At 50.8% G+C, this 21451-nt stretch overlaps 1 protein-coding gene across 1 annotated transcript; it reads left to right on the top strand.

The window, feature by feature from the left end:
- The first annotated feature begins 11033 nt into the window (after window positions 1–11033).
- Window positions 11034–16288, top strand: LOC116952760 (uncharacterized). Its single transcript, XM_032972383.2, has 2 exons — window positions 11034–11306; window positions 15246–16288. Exon 2 carries the CDS (start codon window positions 15282–15284, stop codon window positions 15792–15794), a length of 513 nt encoding a protein of 170 aa, XP_032828274.2. The 5' UTR covers window positions 11034–11306; window positions 15246–15281; the 3' UTR covers window positions 15795–16288.
- The last annotated feature ends 5163 nt before the right edge of the window (window positions 16289–21451 follow it).

Below are 21451 nucleotides of genomic sequence, written 5' to 3'. Positions count from 1 at the left end.
TGTTAAGGCTAAACGGGGAATCTTTGAATGTTGAACTTCTTTAGCACCGTACGTAAGCAATCAACCTGACATCGAAAAGCAAGCAACATTTTTTGCGGATATAAGTATATCATTTTCTTTTTTCGGGAGAGGAGCGGGGGGGGGAGGATATATTTGTTATTTATTTGGTGGCGACAGAGAACGAAGTTCTGCGTACACACGCGCCCATTCTCGTGTACAATCGCAAAAGTATCATCGGGACTTGGCTGCTCGAACGATTTACTGACAGCTGTTGCCGGGCTAAGGCGGCGGGCCGCTGGCCGGAAAAACTCCGCTGCGGGGGCCACCCGCGGGGCTAAATTGAATTTCTTCTTTGGAGCCCTCGGAGGTCGCGGGCTGGGCTTGAGTTGAGAAGCACCGCACGACTCCACGCATCCCGGCCACCAAATTGGATAACAATCAAGAGACGGCGCCTTGACGTCAACAAGCCGGCCTCTCCGCGTGGCCCCGGGGGGGGGGGGGGGGGGGTGACGCGGGGGGGAAAGTGGCAGAGCAATCAGTCCTGACAATTCGCTCTTGTCCAGAGACCTTTTCGCGGCCACGGACACTGATTAAATGGCAAATAAAATTCCAGCGAGGGAGTGGGGGTGGGGGGCTGCCGTTGGCAGCAGCGAGGGCAGCAGGAATAATTTATCGCCGGCGTCGTTAACAGCCGTGGTCCACGAAGAGGTTCGTGATGTGCCACGTGCTGGCGAAGGAGACCAACTCTGCAGCTGGGGGAGGGGGGGGGGAGTCGAAATTAAGAGTTCTGGAGATTTGCGACAGTACACGGACTTCTCGAGTGTAGTCACAGTTGGATGGTCACAAGCCCGGTAACTAATGACTGCACAAAGACAAAGATCCCCCGTATAGCCTTAACAACCTGTAGGGGCAAGCGCTGTTAGCAAGCACCTACACGTGGGGGTGGGTGGCCAGCACAACGCCCGACCGCCTTTGTCTCCCCCAGTGGCGATGTTTACACACCGCACCAGGTACTCATTTGAGGCTGAGTCAACCTAGGCGAGGCCCAGGACCGGTTCAGATAATCTTCACACCGGTGTTGGCCGTAATCGGGAATCGAACCCGGGTCGTCGGGTTCATTAGCACAGCGCGCTAACCGCTACACTATCGCTCCGCACATACAGACACACATACAACACCCATCATATTAAGTTTGGAGATGTGTTGTTAACTTAATGGGTTGACTCCATAAATAGTTCCTGCGTCATCATCATCATCGCCCAGGGCCGACCCCACAGGTCTCTGCTCACAGTGACGCAGAGTTAGTCCTCTTTTCTTCAAGACGACTTCTTTGAAATGATTGCAATATAATTGGATGCATTTCATCAACAACCAGAGACGACCTTATACAGATATATTTAGAAACATCCAATACGCTGATAACATTTAACACAGTCGTCTACTGGAAGCTCGCGAACTAAACTTTCCCAGTTTGTTTTTGCTTTTCGGAGGCTAATGTCTCTGCTCTGTATGGACATGAGGCGCGCGTGAGCAAGCTTGGCACACGTCCACGTTTGTATATTTCCAGATAGAAGTCACGCGCCACTACGCGCAGCCACTCTGCGTAAAGCGGTCGTTCGTCATTGGAAGGCCCCGTGGGCAACTGGCGAGTCCCTGGTGGCCTTCAGTGCGGCCCCTCACGTTCGATCACCCCCCCCCCCCTGCTCACAGCAATACACAAGTCGTGAAAAAACCACCACCCCATCATTGCCGTGCTGCTGTCAAACCCCAATGGTCACAAATGCGTGGTGGCGCTCACTCGCCGATGTTGTCTTATCGGCGAAAGTGCCACCCCACCCACACCACGCCCTCCTCTGGAAAGTAGTGAAGAACACTGCTCTGAAGCACTGATGTCAACGGTTACCACGTCGGGCTATGGATACAGAACTCGCCGGTTCCCTTTCCCAGGTGCGGAAGTTGAAACATTGAGCAAGTAACATTCCACCCCACCACCGCGTCTCTGTTCAACCAGCAGTGTCCATGGCTGCACCACAGTCGATCGACAGTTCCCGTGTGGTGGGGTCAAGGTGTGCGTGCATCCACCCAAGTGTGCGTGCATCCATCATCTTCCGGGGCGTTTGGACAGCGTGCGTGGAAGCGTGGGCGAAGTGCCCTTTTAGTTAGGGAGCCCCTCTGGAGTTCATTCTCGTGCATAGCCAGGGGAGGCTCTTCCGCCAAACAGTGACGTGAGCGTGGCAATTGCAGGGGTTGCGCCTTGATCTTTCACCACAAAGTCACTAGGGCGTCTCGACCCGACGTTGGGAAGCTATCGTCTCCGTGGCTCTGAGCCAGAGGGTGGAAGTTCCAACATTTTATCGACCCCCAAAGAGAAGTGATGATGATGATGTCAGCCTCTTAATTGGTGTCTGTGCTCGCTATACCTTCCAATTGTGCCGTAACCAAATTCTTTACCCTGCATCTCCAAGACCACCGTTAGTGGATGCGGTAGCCAATAATCATTACTATTATTGTATTGACTTGAGTATAATCCTGATTTGAAGCTTTCGTGACTGCAGGAATCCATACTCTTTGGTTCTTTCGGTAAAGTCACGTAGGTATAAAATAAAATAAATAAATCACGACGTTTTGGGCGCAACACAAGCGTCCTTCCACCTGATGACGGACGCTTGTGTTGCGCCCGAAACGTCGTGATTTATTTTTATTTTATTTTATACCTACGTGACTTTACCGAAATAACCAAAGAGTATCACTCTAAAGTCACGTAGAATGAGAATAAAATAATAAATTGATAAAATAAAATAACACAATAAAATTCTCACGACGTTTCGGCCACAACACAAGCGGCCTTCAGCGCTGGAGGACAGACAGTCTCGTCCCTTCACCTGATGAAGGCCGCTTGTGTTGTGGCCGAAACGTCGTGAGAATTTTATTGTGTTATTTTATTTTATCAATTTATTATTTTATTCTCATTCTACGTGACTTTACCGAAAGAACCAAAGAAGATGAATCCTTGCAGTCACGAAAGCTTTAAATCTAAAAGTATCACTCTAATTTAATTGCAAATAGAGTTACGGTCCCGCTATTAGCGCAGTGCATTGGGATCCCAACGGCCTCTGTGATTCCTCCTCTACCCGACCGAGAACTTCAGCAACGAGCACTTAAGCTTGAATATATATTTTTTGTTATTCATTTTGAAAACGCCCAAACATCTCGAGACCATTTTGCAGAGCAATCCACAAAGCATCCCCAGAGCACAGATTTAAAACCCGATTTTAAAAAATCCCATCCAAACATGCTACAATAATAATAATGTCAAAATAACAAATGCAATCTTAAATTTTGATTTAAAGCTTTCGTGACTGCAGTAATTCATATTCTTAGCTATTTCGGTAAAGTCACGTTGAAGGGAAACAATAAAATAATAAAATATATATATATAAAACAATAAAAATTCTCACGACGTTTCGACCATAACACAAACGGTCGTCATCAGCGTTTGTGTTATGGTCGAAACGTCGTGATAATTTTTATTGTTTTATATATATTTTATTATTTTATTGTTTCCCTTCAACGTGACTTTACCGAAAGAGCTAAGAATATGAAATGCAATCTTGATTTGATCTTGATTTTGACAAATACAACCAACGCAAATGACGAGGCCACTCGGCAGGACGACCCGAGGACAAGTCCACTGCTGGAGGGAGCAGCTCACCTGTCCCTCTGGACATCTGTGAAAAAGAGCTTTATAGCTCATCGGATTTCCTTCCAATGTGAATGCATATTTAGATTCTGTGGCGGCGGGGCGGGACTGGGGGGGCACGTTCCGGGTGAAGTCGCCCCTTGGGGCTTTGCGCCGTGGCCCTCAAGAAGAGGCGCGCCACGGCCACCGCTGATAAACTGCGCTCCTCCTCCTCCTCGTCGTCGAGATGGGGAAATTAATTTTGCGAGCGGCACCTGCGCGCGTGTTGTGCACCGTCGTGACCCCGGGGAAGGAGGAGGGGATGGCGACGGCGGCGGCGGGGTCTCTTACCGGCCCTGTGACATATTCCTACTTAATGGCACCAAGCGCCCCGTTAATATCCACCAGGCGCACGCGGGTCACGCGACTCGTTTGGATGAAGTGCCTAGGCGCGTTAACCTTTCACGACCATGATGATGAAGATGATTATTATTGATGCTGCTTGCTGTTGTCGTGCTGCGCGTTCCCGTCCCGCCGTTTATGATGTTCTGATTTATCTGGGGTTTGGGGTAGCGTGGTGGTGGTGGTGTTGGGAGTGGTGGTGTAGCGGTTAGCGAGCCGCGCGACAAACCTGGCGAACCGAGTTCGATTCCCGCTCAAGGTCAACACCAGTGTGACGATTATCTGAACCGGTCCTGGGCCTACTCTAGGTCGACTCAGTCGCAAATGAGTACCTGGTGCGGTGTGTAAACATCGCTACTGGGGGCGACAAAGGCGGCCGGGCGTGGTGCTGGCCACCCACCCCCTCGTGCGCCGTGTCGGCCTTCATAGGTGCCACTCGCTAACAGCACTTGCCCCAACAGTCTGTTCAGGCTATGCGGGGGATCTTTGTCTTTGGCGATTGACGCACCGAGCAAAGCAACCCCCTTAACGCCGAGGCTGGGGTTAGTGGATCACGCAAAGAATGCTTGTGTTTAGTTTGTTGTCCTTCCCCGATTCGCACGGTTGGCCACGTACGGTGTGAAAGAAGTCCAAAATACGTACAGACACAGGCGGAGCTCTGTGTACGGGACACTATCTGGCGGAAGGCAGTCGAGAGCGTGTTGCCTCCCCATCTGTCTGTACACAGCGGTTTCATGTTTGCTTTGGGACTTCGGCGAGGGAGGACCGTCGTTCAACGAGGGGTTATTTTATAATAATAATTTAAATGTGTGTATTTATATAACGTCATTCACGCAATTGCATCCCACAACGCTGCCGCATCAATTAGCCAGTCCCTCACACAGATGACACACAAACAAAAGCCCCACACTAGTTAGCAAATAAAAAAAAACTATACAGACACAACGAGAAAGAAATACACGTAACAAAAAAATTATCACAGAGGAAATACATTTAAATAAATAATTCCTTTTTGTTATACTTCAAACGGCAGTCCAGTATATTATAAACAAGTTTTGCTTGCTGGCTGGCTGCCTGACTGGAGGAAGGGACGGACGTATGCACCTTTAAAATAGGTTACACTCATTCGGCATCGTACGCAGCCAACCGCGCCAATACCAGGTGCGGTGTGGTCACGTCCACGAGACGCGCGTCTTGCTGGTACACTTTTACTATGGAGCTGTTTACCTGATCAGTAACGGCACGACGTGCCGGTCCAACGTCGTCGCATTCAGATTGCCCGAGCAAATGATTCTGACTCCCCCCCCCCCACCGTCCGTGTGACACTGACTGACGGAGATGGGATGGAGTTCTTTTTTAATCACGAGAGTGATACAAACCAGCTCACGACCAACGCGCCATGGCGTGGCAGGGATGGGGGGGGGGCCTTTCAGCTTCCAGTGAAAAGTGGCCAATGTCACCAATAACAAATGAGTGCATTCTCAGGTTCTCTTTATATACATGTCTAACGACTTCGGAGACACGGACTGTAGCGGGTTTCTTTGTGTGCTGGTCCAACTTGGTCTCTCGATCTCTTCACAGCGTCGACTCGATAACACGGAGACGGCTTGAGGACGTAGCGACGACAGCAACGACCCCGACTCCCACGGCAGCCCAGAACCTCGCTCCCCCCCCCCTTTTATCCTCCAGCGTGGCCGTGGCTCCGCCCCTGGCCACGCCCCTCTTTTCGAACTCTCTCGCAACGTTCCCGAAGCCTCCAGATCGTTCCCCTCTTAGTTCCCTGGCCTGGTTATTCCCCCCTTCGGGTTACTAGGCATAGAGACTGTCTCTGTTGTAATCCTATCCTGTTTACACACCGGTAGTTTTTTTTCTCCAGTTTTCATTTATTAGGAGGTATAACCATGTGACACATGCGGCTCTCGACTCGGGTGCAACCGCAACAAAACAAAAAACATGAACAAAAAAACATCTTAAAGTGACTACACGCAACAGAAAAATCCTGGAAAAAACAGCAAAGTCCCCGCTAGTCCATGCACTGCCTCCGCATAGCAAAAAAAAACAAATCCCATTAATTTTCAAATGTTGCGGTATCGTCGTGGAGATTTCTCGCTGCTGCTGCTGCTGGCTGCTGCTGGAAACAAGTTGTTCCCCGGGTGGTGGTGCTTTTTGTTTTCTGTTCGTGCCGCGTGTTGTCAGCACGTGCCCCCTCCACGGCCACACTCCGCGTGCCCAGCCATCGAAGCGGCTCGCAGGGCAGTGCTCTCCACGGCGTTCGTTGCCCTTCCCCGATCAGCACGGTTGGCGACGTAGGGTGCGAAAGAAGTTCAACATGCGTACAGACACAGGCGGGGCTCGGCGTGTGTGTGTGTGTGGGACGCGATCTGGCTGGAGGCAGTCGGGAGCGTGTTGCCTTCCCCCGTGGCCTTTAGTGCGGCCCCTGACGTACGGCCATCGACAGCAGACAAATGTAACCCTCCCCCCTCCCCCCTCCCGCCCCTCCACGATCGTGCTGCTGTCAAAGCCCCAATGGTTGCAAATGTGTGGAGGCCCTCACGCTCATGATGTCTTATCGGTGAAAGTGGCGTCCCCCTCTGATAATTTAATTAGCAAAGAGCGCTGGTTTGACGGAACGTGGAGCCCGAGCTCTGGAGATGGTGAATGTGGGGGCTGGTGGAGCAGTGGAGCTGGTGAATGTGGGGGCTGGTGCGGGTGGAGCAGTGGAGCTGGTGAATGTGGGGGGTTGTGCGGGTGGAGCAGTGGAGCTGGTGAATGTGGGGGGTGGAGCTGGTGGATGTGGGGGGTGGAGCAGTGGAGCTGGTGGATGTGGGGGGTGGCGCAGTGGAGCAGTGGAGCTGGTGAATGTGGGGGGTTGTGCGGGTGGAGCAGTGGAGCTGGTGGATGTGTGGGGTGGAGCAGTGGAGCTGGTGAATGTGGGGGGTGGTGCAGTGGAGCTGGTGAATGTGGGGGGTGTAGCAGTGGAGCTGGTGAATGTGGGGGTGGTGCGGGTGGAGCAGTGGAGCTGGTGAATGTGGGGGTGGTGCGGGTGGAGCAGTGGAGCTGGTGAATGTGGGGGGTGGAGCAGTGGAGCTGGTGAATGTGGGGGGTGGTGCGGGTGGAGCAGTGGAGCTGGTGAATGTGGGGGTGGTGCTGTGGAGCTGGTGAATGTGGGGGCTGGTGCGGGTGACCAAGTGGAGCTGGTGAATGTGGGGGGTGGTGCAGTGGAGCTGGTGAATGTGGGGCTGGTGCGGGTGGAGCAGTGGAGCTGGTGAATGTGGGGGGTGGAGCAGTGGAGCTGGTGAATGTGGGGGGTGGTGGAGCAGTGTAACTGGTGAATGTGGGGGGTGGTGCGGGTGGAGCTGGTGAATGTGGGGGGCTGTGCGGGTGGAGCAGTGGAGCTGGTGGATGTCGAGGCTTGGACTCTGCGATTGAACTTTAATCGGCGGCAGCTCTTTCCCGACGAAGGAGCTGTCACGGCAACGTGGGGGAACTCGTCGGCCGTCTTGTCGCACCAGCACGCAGCACGAGACGGAAACACACGGGAAGATGTCGATGCCTCGTGTGTGATTTGAGTGAAATTCCTGCTCACGAGCAATACACAACAGTGGATAATTATTTGAACCGGTTCTGGGCCTCCCCTAGGTCGACCCAGTTTAAATTGAGTACCAGGTGCCGTGTGAAAATATCGCTACTAAAGAGACAAAGGCGGTCGGGCGTGGTGCTGACCACCCACCCCCTCGTGTACCGTTCCGGCCTTCATCGGTGTTCGCTAACAGCACTTGTCCAACAGTCTGCTAAGGCTATACGGGGGATATTTGTCTTTGTATGCTGGCCACCCACCCCCTCGTGTGCTGTGCTGGCCTTCATAGATTCTGGCTGACGGCACCTGCCCCTACAGTCGGTCCAGGCTGTACTGGGGATTGGATTTTTCCCCCCTTCGTGTGTGCGTCTCATTTTCAAGTGATGCGCCGATACGCCGTTACGAGCCGGCTCGGTACCTTCACGGAAATGTGGAATGTCCACAATCGCGTCGTTTGGCCTCTCACCCCTCGATCACTCTCGACTCGCTAGGGCCTCCTCGCGGCGACTCGATGAGAACCGCAGTTGTGTAAAGCTCGGGTTGAATCCCCGACCCGGGCGAGCGCCCGGCTCAGCCCATTCACTGCAGGGAGTCGTGTCTTCTGTGTCAGTGCGCATCGCACGTGTGTCTGTTTAATTGTTTCACATCGATGTCTGTTTAACACGTAGGCTTTAACGGCCAATATCATCTATAATAGAGGGTTTTTTGGGGTTAGATCGCGATCTAAACCAGCCGATTTAACCCCAAAAACCTCGATTATGGATCAATGTATGTGTCTGTCTAATTGGTTTACGCTGATGTCCATGTGTCTATGTATTTGTTAATTTTAAAAAATGTGTTTCATCGTGTCTCTGTTGATCAGTTAGAAAATACCGCGGTGCACCTGGGCACCGTAGAAGCAGAGGTCACAGAACTACTTTAAAGATTTCTTCCAGCGACTTTTCATCCAGACCACGAAGTCAACAGTACCTTCTTCCCATGCGCCCCACGATCATATAAATTTTCATCAGCTGACGGTCAACCTTACCTGGTTTTTTTATATTCAGAGTTGGGATTTTATCCAAAGTTACGTGTAAAAAAAGTTATTTGGATGTGATGGGGTTATTTTGTGTGCAGCCATTGGTGAGCGGCCACTAACTCCGCTTGATAATGCTTTTGTATTACTATCGTGTTTCCGTATTGCTTGTTGTTGAAGCGTTCTGACCCCGTGCCCCTGCTGGACATCTGTGAAAAAGAGCTTTATAGCTCATCGGATTCCTCCAGTATAAATAAAGATTCTGATTAATCACAGGCGGCTGAAACTTAGAATTGAACCCAAGCCCTTTGAGTCGTTATCCCCACTTACCCAGTCACCTTTCTCAGATCCCCCTTTAATGCATTGTCCTGGCTGATTTTAAATATATTTAAATTAATGCATATATAAGCCACGTAGCATATGACCAATAGCGTCGTCTAATAATTTTACGCGAATTATATTTTCACCTCTATTTGAAGTAGAAATACAACCGCTAACATTTTTATTAAAATCCAATGTCCTGAGCAAACGCATTTATTTCCTTTTAATATTATTGCCGTGAATATGCCAGAGAGGTAGGGTTATTGGGGAATTATGAGGTTTAAAGCTGCTTCCTATCTACACATGCCGGACGTTACTATCCCCCACCTGAGAAGATGTCCACACTTCTTCACTGCGATTAGCTCACGCCTATAAATGTGAATTACCTGGCCATAGGTGACTCAGCGGAAGAGAGAGAAAGCGCGGCTCGCAATTTTGAAAATTGCGAATTCAAATCGTCGTTGGGGATTGCCTCGGCACCATCGTTCCTCGATACAATGGTTACCACTGTCCGCCTTTGTCTCCCCAGTGCTGATGTTCACACAACGCACTGCTTAAACTATTTAAACTTTTATTTTTTTAAAAGGCCCATTGAGCTATGTAGCTGTTTTTCAGAAGCGGCCTGGCCACACTTGATAGCTCAACGAAGTGGCTTATCGTGTGGACATTTATAGCAGCCAAATATTCTAAAACGCGTGATGTTTCTAAAAGTGTAGGAAAAAAAATCAGAGGACCCGGAGAAAGATCCACGCGAACCACGGGGAGAACTTGCAAACTCCAAATATACAGGGGTCAGGGTCGGGATCGAACCCACAACCTCCACTGTGCCAGGCGAGGCCTACTCACGCACTGCGGTTCACGAAGGAGATTTTGTCCATACTTCACCGCGCTGGGCAGTGCGGGTTGGTGAAAGAGGGCGGGGGGACGGAGGGGGGCGGTTGTTGGCAGAGTGAGATCCAGCACCCCTTCAGATATCACTCGCCACCGGTGCGAAAGAAGTTCAACACACGTGCGTGCGTGCGTACATTGACGATAGCCACGGCCGTGAATCGAACTCGGCTCGCCGGGTTCGTACCGCGCACGCCGGGCACGGAACGATGTCCTCACCGCTCCACCCATTCCTCAATCGCAGTGCAAGCCTGGCTCGACGTCCTGCTTAGCTTCCCAAATCCGGCGAGATCCCGATGCCTTCCGCCGTGCAGAATGCTTCGAGGGCCGAGAATTCAGATTTGGGAAATGGGGCGGGGGGGGGGTTGACGGGGACGGAGGCCGCGCGGTGAGGTGTGGCCAGCGGACCTCGACAGTGGCATTGAGCTCCTGGATATGGTTGTTGCCAGAACGTGTTTCGTTATAGCCGGAACAGTTTTCCAGTTTATTTCAGTTTATTTTGGTATAGCCCTGTGAGCCATTCGGCTCTTGAATCGGGTGCAACCTAACAACAAACAAAAACACAAAAACACGAACAAGAAAAACATCTTAAAGTGACTATGTGACTGTGCAAACATAAAATCCATGGATATCGTGTCGGCACGTCGCATCCAGCTCGCTGCAGTTTATCTGCGCTATTCTAGAAACCTGTCCATGAGAATCGTAGGAAACACATGGCGCAATAAAACAGTATAGTTGTGAACATGAACGTGTGTATGTTGAACTTCTGTCGCCCCGTATGTAGCCAACCGTGCTTATCGCAGGTGCGGTAAGTGTACCTTGCAGTCTAGCGGTGTTAGTAGTAGTAGTGCCTTACGCCAATAATTCCTACTTCCAGAGCCAACCTCACTCAGCCAGCAGCGTTTCCGGAATAATATTGAGTGGAAAAAAATTACCATCCCTGGGTGGGGCTGTGCATGGGGAAAGCGATGGACGGGGATGGAAAGGGGATGAAAGGGGAGTGAGAGAGTCGGGAAGGAGCTGGAGGTGAGAGGTTCGAGGGAGGGGAGGAGAGAGAGGCGGTCGGGGGGGGGGGGGGCAGAACTTGGGTGGATGAAAGCGCGCGTCTAGGCTGAGCTTTAAATAGCCCTTGGGAAGGAAGGGTGGGGGGGGGGGCAATGTATCGGTGCTAATAAACCCCCCAACCCACTCGCCGCGTTCTTCATAATCACTCGAGAAAGGGGCCGAAAGCTTAAAAAGCAGCGCTCTCGAGAGCGACGGGAGAGAGAGGAGAGAGAGATTGTGGCGAAGGGGAGCAGCCCCACCGACTTCCCAGGGCGATCTCAACTCGCTAATCCCGCGGCCACGCGAGTCCTGCTGCTGCTGCTGCTGCTACTGCTGCTGCTGCTACTGCTGCTAGCCGCTGGAGCAAGAGCCGCGAAGAGGTAAGGGAACGCACTCACACTTTTGCGGAAAGCGCTGTTCGCGAGTTGCACCTACACAAGGCCAGCATGGTACACGAGGGTGTGTGTGTGTGTGTGTGGGCCAGCACCACGCCCAACCGCCTTTGTCTTCCTCCTGGCAATTTTTGCCCACTGCACCAAGTACTCTTTTGAGGCTGAGTCAACCCAGGACCGGTTCAGAATAATCGTCAGTGGTGCTGTTCCGTGAGCGGGAATCGAACTCGGATCAGCCAGGTTTGCAGCGTGTGCTAACCGCTACACCACCGTTCCGCACAATGCACAGAGACACGAGGACACACAAAAACAAAGATCCCCCGTATAACTTTCATAGACGGTTGGGGTAAGTGCTGTTAGCGAGCACCTATGAAGGCCAGAACGGCACACAAGGGGGTGGGTGGCCAGCACCACGCCCGACCGCCTTTGTTTCCCCAGTGGCGATATTTTTACGCACAAGGTTACTCATTTGAGGCTGAGTCGACTTTGGGGAGGCTCAGGATCGGTTCGGATATTCTTCACTGATGTTGTTCCGTGAGCGCGTAACGAACTCGGATCGCCGTGTTTGTAGCGCAGCGCTAATCACTGCGCCACCGCTCCTCCACACACATGTATGTCGCACTCTGGACGGGGAATTCTCGATTACCGTTGCAAAATAATCGGAGGGGAATCGTTACAACTGCGGCAAAGTGGTGGGGCTGTGGCGCAGTGGTTAGCACCGCACTGCCCTACAAATCTAGACGCCAGAGTTAAATTCCCGGCCACGGCTAACATCAGTGGCGTGTGCCAATTTCGCCGAGTCTGTACGCCTCCCCCTTCTCTTCATCAACCCGCACTGACCAGCAGCGCGGCTAAGCATGGTCAAACAACGTGTCCATTGGGAAGCCTCAATCCACAGCAGTGGGCTTGACCCAAGGGGCTGGACACTTACCAGCTGTTCAATAAGCGACGTGATTTGTTATTTATGACTCGGAACAGTGACCCATCGAGGTTCAAACACACGGCTCTCATCAGCGGTGCCGGATTGGTGTCTCTGACACGGCCGTTATGAAAACCTCCCTCGTTCGCTGCCGGGCAGCCTCCATCACCAAATGAGCCGGAACTTTCGCGCAATCTCAACTGGTGTAAAGTCACGTTGAAGGGAAACAATAAAATAATAAAATATATATAACAATACAAAAATTCCCACGACGTTTCGACCATAACACAAACGGTCATCATCAGGTGTGAAAAACCAACCAATGTTTCTTGCCGTTGGTTTTTCACACCTGATGATGACCGTTTGTGTTATGGTCGAAACGTCGTGAGCATTTTTATTGTTTTATATATATTTTATTGTTTCCCTTCAACGTGACTTTACCGAAAGAGCTAAGAATATGGTGTAAAACTGTAAACTAAACTGATGAAAAATAAGAATAGGTTTTACCCTTTCTGGAAATGAAACAGACGTTAAAATGTTCAAACACCAAAAATATATAAATATTGACTTAAAGCTTTCGTGACTGCAGGGATTTATATTCTTTCGGTCTTTCGGTAAAGTCACCAAAGAGATATCTTTTGCAAAACATCAAGAAGGTTGTCTCTGGTGTAGGCCAATCAGTTTCAAAGACAGCGCATAGATTATCAGAGAATGTTTGCATGTTTTGCCATAAATAAGTGTGGTTAATGCAGAGGTCATGTCTTGCCAAAGGTATCTGTCTGGTGTTTGAACATCTTAACACCTATTTTTTTTCCAGAAAGGGTAAACCGTATTCTCATTCTTCATCATTTTGGATATAGGTAAAAAGTTCCATAAATATAACCTAAACTACATTTTATTTTACCACGAAAGGCGAACTGAGCTATATAATTATTTTTCAGAAGTGACCTGGCCACAAATGATATCTCAACGAAGTAGCTTAGCATCACGTGGAAATGCACAGCAGACAAATACTCTAAACCCGTTTTGTTGATTCTAAATGTGGAGGGGGAAAAAACGGAGGTCCCAGGGAAAAGTCCGCGCGACCACGAGGAGAGAGAGAGACGCCGCAAACTCCAAATACACAGCAGGCGTCAAAGTCGGGATCGTGCACGACCCCCTGTACACCAGGCGAGGTAGTTAACATCAAGACTTGACCCCCGTGTTTAGAGGGCTGCCCAGATGTACGTGGGATAGCTCCCACAGCAAAGCGAGCCCGTCCCGGGAACACCTCGGCAGCTTTGCCTCGAGACTCCAAGCACGGCCCACGTGCCCGAAACCTCCTAGCAAGCGGGGCTATCATCGTGGTCGTGGAAACGCAGCGTCAGATCAGAGGGCAGCCCCCTTGCTACGAATCGGGTGACGTGGACAACTCACCTTAGCGCTCACCGGACAACAGGAGGCCACTCAAATAACACTCCCGACCGTATAGCAGCCAAATACTCGAATCGCGTGTTGATTCCAAATGTGGAGGGGAAACACCGGTGCACCCGGAGAACAATCCGCGAGGAGAGAGACACCGCAAACTCCAAACTTAGAGGCTTCACGGTCGGGATTTGACCCACGACCTCGTGTAAACCAGGCGAGGTAGTTAATATCTGTCCACGAGGCGCTCTGTCACAATCTAAGCAGGTTTTGAACCTGGACAGAGCTGCTCGGTGGGCGACCATCGTGGCCAGGTTGTTGGCAGCAGAGGGCAGCGCATCAACACCCATTGTTGTAGTGTGCTGCACTGTAGTTCTAAGCGTCTCACGTCTGCATTGTCCACCTTCACCACAACCCGCGCTAATCACCAGGGTCAAATAACCCGCACGGCCCGCAAGGCGTAGGGAGGACCTCATCCCGCAGTGGATTGACAAAGGGACTGCGCATTGCACGCGTGTATATATACACGTGTGTACATATACACGCGTGTACATATACACGTGTGTACATATACACGGAGGCCACCTTGGTTTGTGGAGGTGACCTGGGTTGCATGTCCCGGTTCGTCTGGGGCACTCGATCCTAAGAGTTCCAAGTCCTGTTTTTTGCCTTCTGAGTCCTTTGTCTTAACGTCCTAGCTGCTGGGTGCCAGGCACCAGGTTCTGTATTGTCTTGGGTCCTGGATTAAAGAGACGAGGTGAGTAGCGTGACTCGCTGGGGGCAGGGGGTGCCTTGCCCCCCCCCTCCACCCACCCCAACTCCCTTCATGGCCAAAGCTACGGGTAGGGGCTCCCTTGACAACCACCACGAGGAATGTTTTCCACAATGTAAAAAAAACACACTTATTTAAAACGCGGTCTATTTTTTTTTTATGAAAACGCTTTCATTTATGTTCCACGTTTTATTTCAATTCAATTAGAGCGGTAACGTTCGGCTTCCGCAAAATGCGCAAATCAAATATTGGGACTCCCCTCCCACCTGTCCGATTGCCAAACCCCCTGAGCTGATAAAATGCGGTTACTACGCCACTGGCCTGGGGTCCTTGGGTTGTGAGTGTCCTGAGGCCCTCCCCTCCTCTACAAAACGTTACCAACAACTCTGCCAACCGCGTCCACCACCTCCACCTACCGGCGGGACCTCTAACCCCCACGGAGGCCACGCGTCTGTGTGTGTGCGTGTGTGCATGTGTGTGTTCGTATGTGTGTGTGCGTGTGTGTTTGGGGAGCGGTAGTGTCGCGATTAGCGCTACGCTGCGCAAAGAACCCGGCGACCCGGGTTCGATTCCCGCTCACGGCCAACACCGGTGATGATTATCTGAACCGGTCTTGGGCCTCCCCTAGGTCGACTCAGCCTCAAATTTGTACCCGGTGCGGTGTGTAAAAATCGCCAACGGGGAGACAAAGGCGGTCGGGCGTGGTGCTGGCCACCCACCCCCTCGTGTACCGTTCCGGCCTTTATAGGTGCTCGCTAACAGCACTTGCCCCTACAGTATGTTAAGGCTACACGGGGGATCTTTGTTTTTTTTTTGTTTCCCCCGCGTGCAGGCGGGAAAGCCGCTCACTCCACGCACGACCCGCGCGATGCCTTCCACGTGCTGCCGCTGGCTCCTCCTGCTCCTCCTCCTGTGTCGGGGCGCGAACTCCGGCCCCGTGAGTCCGGGGCAGGAGGGTCCCTTCCTTCTGCCCGGGGAACTCGGCCGCCTCCTCTCCTCGTTTGGTTACCACCACAAGTTGCGCGCCATCCAGGGCGGCGGCGGCGATGGCGGTGGCGACGACGGCGGCCAGGAGAGCGACTACGGCGAGGAGGAGGAGGATGACGAGGAGGAGGATGACGAGGAAGAGGTGAACGAGGTAGAAGACCGACAGCTGGGGCTCAGGGCGGGAGGCTCGTGGCGCTCGGCGCAGTGGAAGGGGCGGAGGACCAACGCGCACCTCCAAGGCAAGCGGGCTGGCAAGGGCGCCAAGTTCGCGCTGTCCCTGGACGTTCCCACCAACATCCTGAGCATCCTCATCGACCACGCCAAGGCGAGCGATACGCGCTCCAAGGCGGCGCACAACGCCAAGCTCATGGCGCGCATCGGCCGGAGGAAATAAGCGAGACGCCGGAGAGAGAGGGGGGGGGGGGGCGGTGCTTCTTGGTGGATGTGGAGGGAGGGAGCTCTCTGAGCCGGGTCCTGTTTTCTTCGTCTTAAGGTTCTTCCTAGGACACGGTTGTCAGGTCGCTGGGGGGCTGTCTTGGTTACACGCATCATGGGCCTGGGATTTAAGGTCCTAGTTGCTGGGTTCCAGGTTCCAGGTCCTGGGTTGTCTTGACTACTCGGCCCTCAGTCGTGAGTCCTAAGGTTCTGGAGGCCTCCCTCCATCCCCCCCCCCCCCAAAATGTCATCACCACTTCTTCCATCCATGTCCACCTTCAACCCCCTGACCTCTAATAGTCTAATCCCATATCCACTACAGGGGGCTGACGGGAAGGGAGCCATTCACCCATTAATCAGAAGTCCACCTCCTCCTGTGTCCCTTGTCCATTCAAGTACTCGGAGACACTTTTATGAAAGTGCACCCTCCCCCCCTCTCCCGCCCCCCCCCCCCCCCACCTCCCAAAAGAATCAGGGTGGAATAAAAACGTCGACGGATAAAGGATTAGTTCATGTCCATGCGTATAGGGTCGATAAATCGAGTACCACGTTGTGGGAAGGCAACTGTGGTTGTAGAATGGACTTACTCGGCCTTGCCATAAGAATGTCGAAATTCCATCACCGGCTTTGGGCTGTTCGGATGCTATGGAACCACGTTGACCGATTTAAATTCGTGATCCCACTCTTTCGTTCTCTCCCGTTCGCCTCCGAAAGAAAATATTCACACGCCCACGGCTATTTATCGGCGAAATTACTCGGCCAGCCCAATGCCCTCTAAGGGTTTGGCGGTGCATCATCATCCCGCACGCGTTACGCCACTTGGAGGCAGCAAACGTCGACCACGTGGAACGGCGTCTTCTCGAACCCCGTGTATCCTCGCGACAGACCACGGGACTCGCGCCCTCCGCGCGCGCCGTCGGCCTTCTCCCTTCGAGTGCAAGCGAAGGGGAACGGGCACGCGACGCACGCCGCACGCGCCTCATAGTTGCTCAACGGCACCCCCCCCCCCCCCCCCCCACGTGACGCGGAGGGCGCGTCTCGACGCACCGCGTGTGACACCCACGCGCACGAGACGCGGATCTCCCCGTAGAGCCTTCGACAGACCGGGGGGGGGGGAGGGGGGGGCGAAGGCTGTTAGCGAGCAACTATTAAAGCCGTCTCCCAGTACTCGATGTCCATACGCTGCATCAGGTACTCATTTAAGTCTGAGTCGACCTAAGGTTAGGCCCTGGACCGGTTCAACTATTCGTCACCGATGTTTGCCGTGAGCGGGAATGGAACTCTGGATGGCCGTGCTAGTAGCTCAGCGCGCTAACAGCGACACTACCGCTCCCCATACAGAGTACACACACTACTGTAGAGAGATGGGGTGGGATGGTCATCAGAGTCGGAGACCACACTTGTTTACAGCACGGCGCCAAGATGATAATTACACATCATAAGAGTTTGTGTTGGGTTACATCGCGTAAATATAAACGCATCAATAAAACCGCCACCACCCGACAGCCAATAAAAATGATAATTACAGTCTGCTAAAAAATACCACGTGCTTTTTGTAATCGGCACGTGAATAGTTAACACTATCAGGAGCTAGTCCAGTAACAGGTAACCCCCTTCAACAATCAAATCTGCATTCGTGAATGCACTCGTTGATAATAGTAGCAATGATTTTAACATCGACATAAAAAGTCCACGTTGCTGGCCACATGCTCACGTTCGGCATAGAGCGCCTTCCAACCTCTGCGTCCTTACTGTTCCGTCACCACGCAACAAAGACAAAGATCCCCCGTGTAGCCATAACAGACTTGTAGGGGCAAGTGCTGTTAGCGAGCACCTATAAAGGCCGGCAAGGCACACGATGGGGTGGGTGAACAACACCACGCCCGGCCGCCTTTGTCTCCCTAGTGGCGATATTTACACACCGCACCGCTTAAGCTATTTAAACTTTGCTTTTTTTAAAAGGCCTATTGAGCTGTATAGCTCTTTTTTTCAGAAGCGACCTGGCCACAAATGAAGTGGCTTATCACGTGCACATTTACAGCAGCCAAATATTCTAAAACGCACGATTCTAAAAGTGGAGGAACAAAACCGGAGGACCCAGAGTGGACCTAGGGGAGGCCCATGACCGGTTCAGAAAACCATCACCGGTGTTGGCCGTGAGCGGGAATCGAACTCGGGTCGCCGGGTTCGTAGTGCAGCGATTACCGTCGCTCGTGTTACGTTACTTAAAATGTAACGAAAAATGGAAACAAATTTTCCCTGACAAAATATTCATAAAATTACAAACTTTACAATTAAAGTGTATACGGTAATCTATATTAACCATACCATTCCTGCAGAGCAGTGATTATTATTTTAACTTACGAATTGACGGCATGGTATAGTTAAATATGGCGTCATCATATTTGCAGGTCGCTTCAATAATCGTAACTCAGAGCCTGTCAGCATGCGCGCGATGAGCGTTACACATTGCAATGGCAAACTTTAGTTAAGTAGACTGCAGCAGCGCCTTTCATCAAAAACATTCGGCAACCGTGACATTCCGCCAATGGAGCCTTAGCCCACGATATCGCTCAGCAACTTCGCGTTAAGATTCTCCCAGATGCATCCTATCGTTCAAGTAGCTTATGCGGCTTAATTCGCTCTCTTCCCCGGCTTCTTGCGGTCCCTCCGATGTCGCAAGTCGAGTCTCTCGTTTTCTCATCGCACGTTTCAGAATTCTAACTTCGCCTTTCTCCCAATTGTTATTCATGTTCTTGTGTTTGCACCACGCTGCTGATATCCACCATACATCATCGTTGGTATTCATCTCGTCCGTCCGTGACATTTTGGGCATCATTAGAACAAACACAGTTCTACTGCTCGTCGTTTGCTCTGTCGGGTCTTTGTGTTACTCTGCTCAAGCTTTCACATCCCACGTCGCAGAAGAGACCACGTGCGGTAACACCGCAGTTGCAAGACTTCTAAAGTCGTCTTCATTCTATATTTCATTCCTTCCAGAGAAAAAAAAACAGCAAAGCACAACAACGTTCAACAGCATCGCGAATACGATTGCAAAGTTGTGGGCGATACGGATATCGCGATGCATCGTTAGATCCTTGACATTCGATATCGTATCGTGGGAAAATATTAATGTAATACTAAAATTCCTATAGACTGGCCGAGTTTGAGATAATGATCACAGAGAGACATCCACGCGTCACGGTCTAGAGGCCGCTCTTACTGTTGAAATAAAGGTAACCAACATGCAGACTCACTCATGTCCTTTGTATGTATGTTGAACTTCTTTCGCACCCTACGTAGCCAACCGTGATCGTGTCCTCTTCCCATCCCCTCCTGTCGCAAGCCTGTATATATAAACATAATTATTATTAATATACGAGATGTGTATTTTTGTTCGGAATGTAAATGTACATAGAAGAAAACAAAACATTTAAGCGTATTGTACCATTGTGCTGTTCTGGTTATGATATGAATATGACAAGAATTTGCGATGTTAATTTAAACCATGCCACGATATGACTTTGCTAATTTAGCGAAGCAAATAAACCGAGTGTTACGTTAAATGTTACGGCGCATTCTGTTATGAGACGCTAAGTGTACGCCGGGCCGGAGTCACACAGAGGTACAGTACAACACTGTCTCTTTCCGTCGCGATCATCAGCAGCAGTAGCTGCATCATCAGGTCCGGCCGCATCACTGACTTTATGATTCACATAATCGTGTCAAGGGACTCATCTACTTACGAACGAGTTAGGTTCCAGAGGTCTGTTCGTAAGTCCAACTCTGCTCCTGTCCATTCCAAACAAGTTGTACGGCATGTACACTAAATACGGGGAATGGTTTTAAAAGTTGTATAATCTCCTGTAGATGTAGATGCCACTGGTTCTTCATGTTCTGCAGATGTAGATGCCACTGGTTCTTCATGTTCTGCAGATGTAGATGCCACTGGTTCTTCATGTTCTGCAGATGTAGATGCCACTGGTTCTTCACCTTCTGCAGATGAAGATGCCACTGGTTCTTTACGTTCTGTAGACGTAGATGCCACTGGTTCTTCACGTTCTGCAGATGTAGATGCCACTGGTTTTTCACGTTCTGCAGATGTAAATGCCACTGGTTCTTCACCTTCTGCATATGTAGATGCCACTGGTTCTTCACGTTCTGCAGATGTAGATGCCACTGGTTCTTTATGTTCTGCAGATGTAGATGCCACTGGTTCTTCATGTTCTGCAGATGTAGGTGCCACTGGTTCTTCACCTTTTGCAGATGAAGATGCCACTGGTTCTTCACGTTCTGTAGACATAGATGCCACTGGTTCTTCACGTTCTGCAGATGTAGATGCCACCACAGCCATCTATTGCGCGATGGTTGAACTCACGACTCTCTGTCCGAACAGGCAACTGGACGTACAGACAAGGTTTGTTCGTATCTCTGAAAGTTCCTAAGTCGAGTGTTCGTAAGTAGAGGAGTCCCTGTACCATCATCACTTTTAATCGTTATTGTGATGATGGTCATCATCAAATTGCAGTCGTTAAATATTAATAAATCGTAATTAATTGACATACATCATCATTAGCAGCAGAGGCATTAACACCATCATGACCACCGTCATTGCAATCACCGCGGTTCAATCTATCGAAATAATAATTTACATCATCATCTACAATATCATCATCTTCATCCGTCTCATCTACCCGCGGCCCATGTGCCGCACTATGAACTCACGCCACTGCTGGATGTAAATCCACTGCCGGATGAGGGCCTCCCCGCGCACGTGCGAGTCGTGGGGGTTTATTTGACCATACTTCACCACGCTGGTACCAGCGCAGATTGGTGGTGATCACCATTGAATATGTATCGTATTGCATTATTCTCCCTTCATGCAAAATCGTAAAAACCAGTGACCGTCCAATGGGTGTACACGTTCCCGCCATAGCAACGTGTAATTTCCTACAAACTGCCTTCAGGAGCGCCAATAGAGTACAGGGAGCGGTCATTCAAAGCCGAATTGCAACCAACTCTGCGTGCTTTGTGTGAAGAGGTTCATGAAGCTGGCTGTCAACACCAGCGAAACGTCAGAGGTCCTCAAATTGTAATTGTGGGTTTTACCCTCCAACACACCGGTGTGTGCTGAAGTAGATACTAATTTGCACGTTTTGTTTACGTGACAATCCTTAATAATTGGCTGTGTCGGGTGGCGGTGGGTTAACGACGCATTTTGTATTTACGCGACCGAACCCAAAATAAATCCTCTCATGAATAACATTGCTCGCCAAAAACCCCTCCTACGCGATAGGTCGAAGCATGAGCGCAATGAGAAGATTGTGTTACCCTCTTCTTTGGTTCTTTCGGTAAAGTCACGTAGAATGAGAATAAAATAATAAATTGATAAAATAAAATAACACAATAATATTCTCACGACGTTTCGGCCACAACACAAGCGACCTTCATCAGGTGAAGGGACGAGACTGTCTGGTAAGACAGCGCTGTTATTGTGTTATTTTATTTTATCAATTTATTATATTATTATTATTTTATTCTCATTCTACGTGACTTTACCGAAAGAACCAAAGAAGATGAATCATTGCAGTCACGAAAGCTTTAAATCGAAATTGT

Source organism: Petromyzon marinus, chromosome 48 (genome assembly GCF_048934315.1).
Source record: "Petromyzon marinus isolate PM22_M1 ecotype Great Lakes invasive population chromosome 48, UKy_Petmar_22M1.pri1.0, whole genome shotgun sequence".
Classification (NCBI taxonomy): Eukaryota; Metazoa; Chordata; class Hyperoartia; order Petromyzontiformes; family Petromyzontidae; genus Petromyzon; species Petromyzon marinus.
The sequence above is the reverse complement of the archived record's forward strand: the minus strand, read 5'-3'. Positions and strand labels throughout refer to the sequence as shown.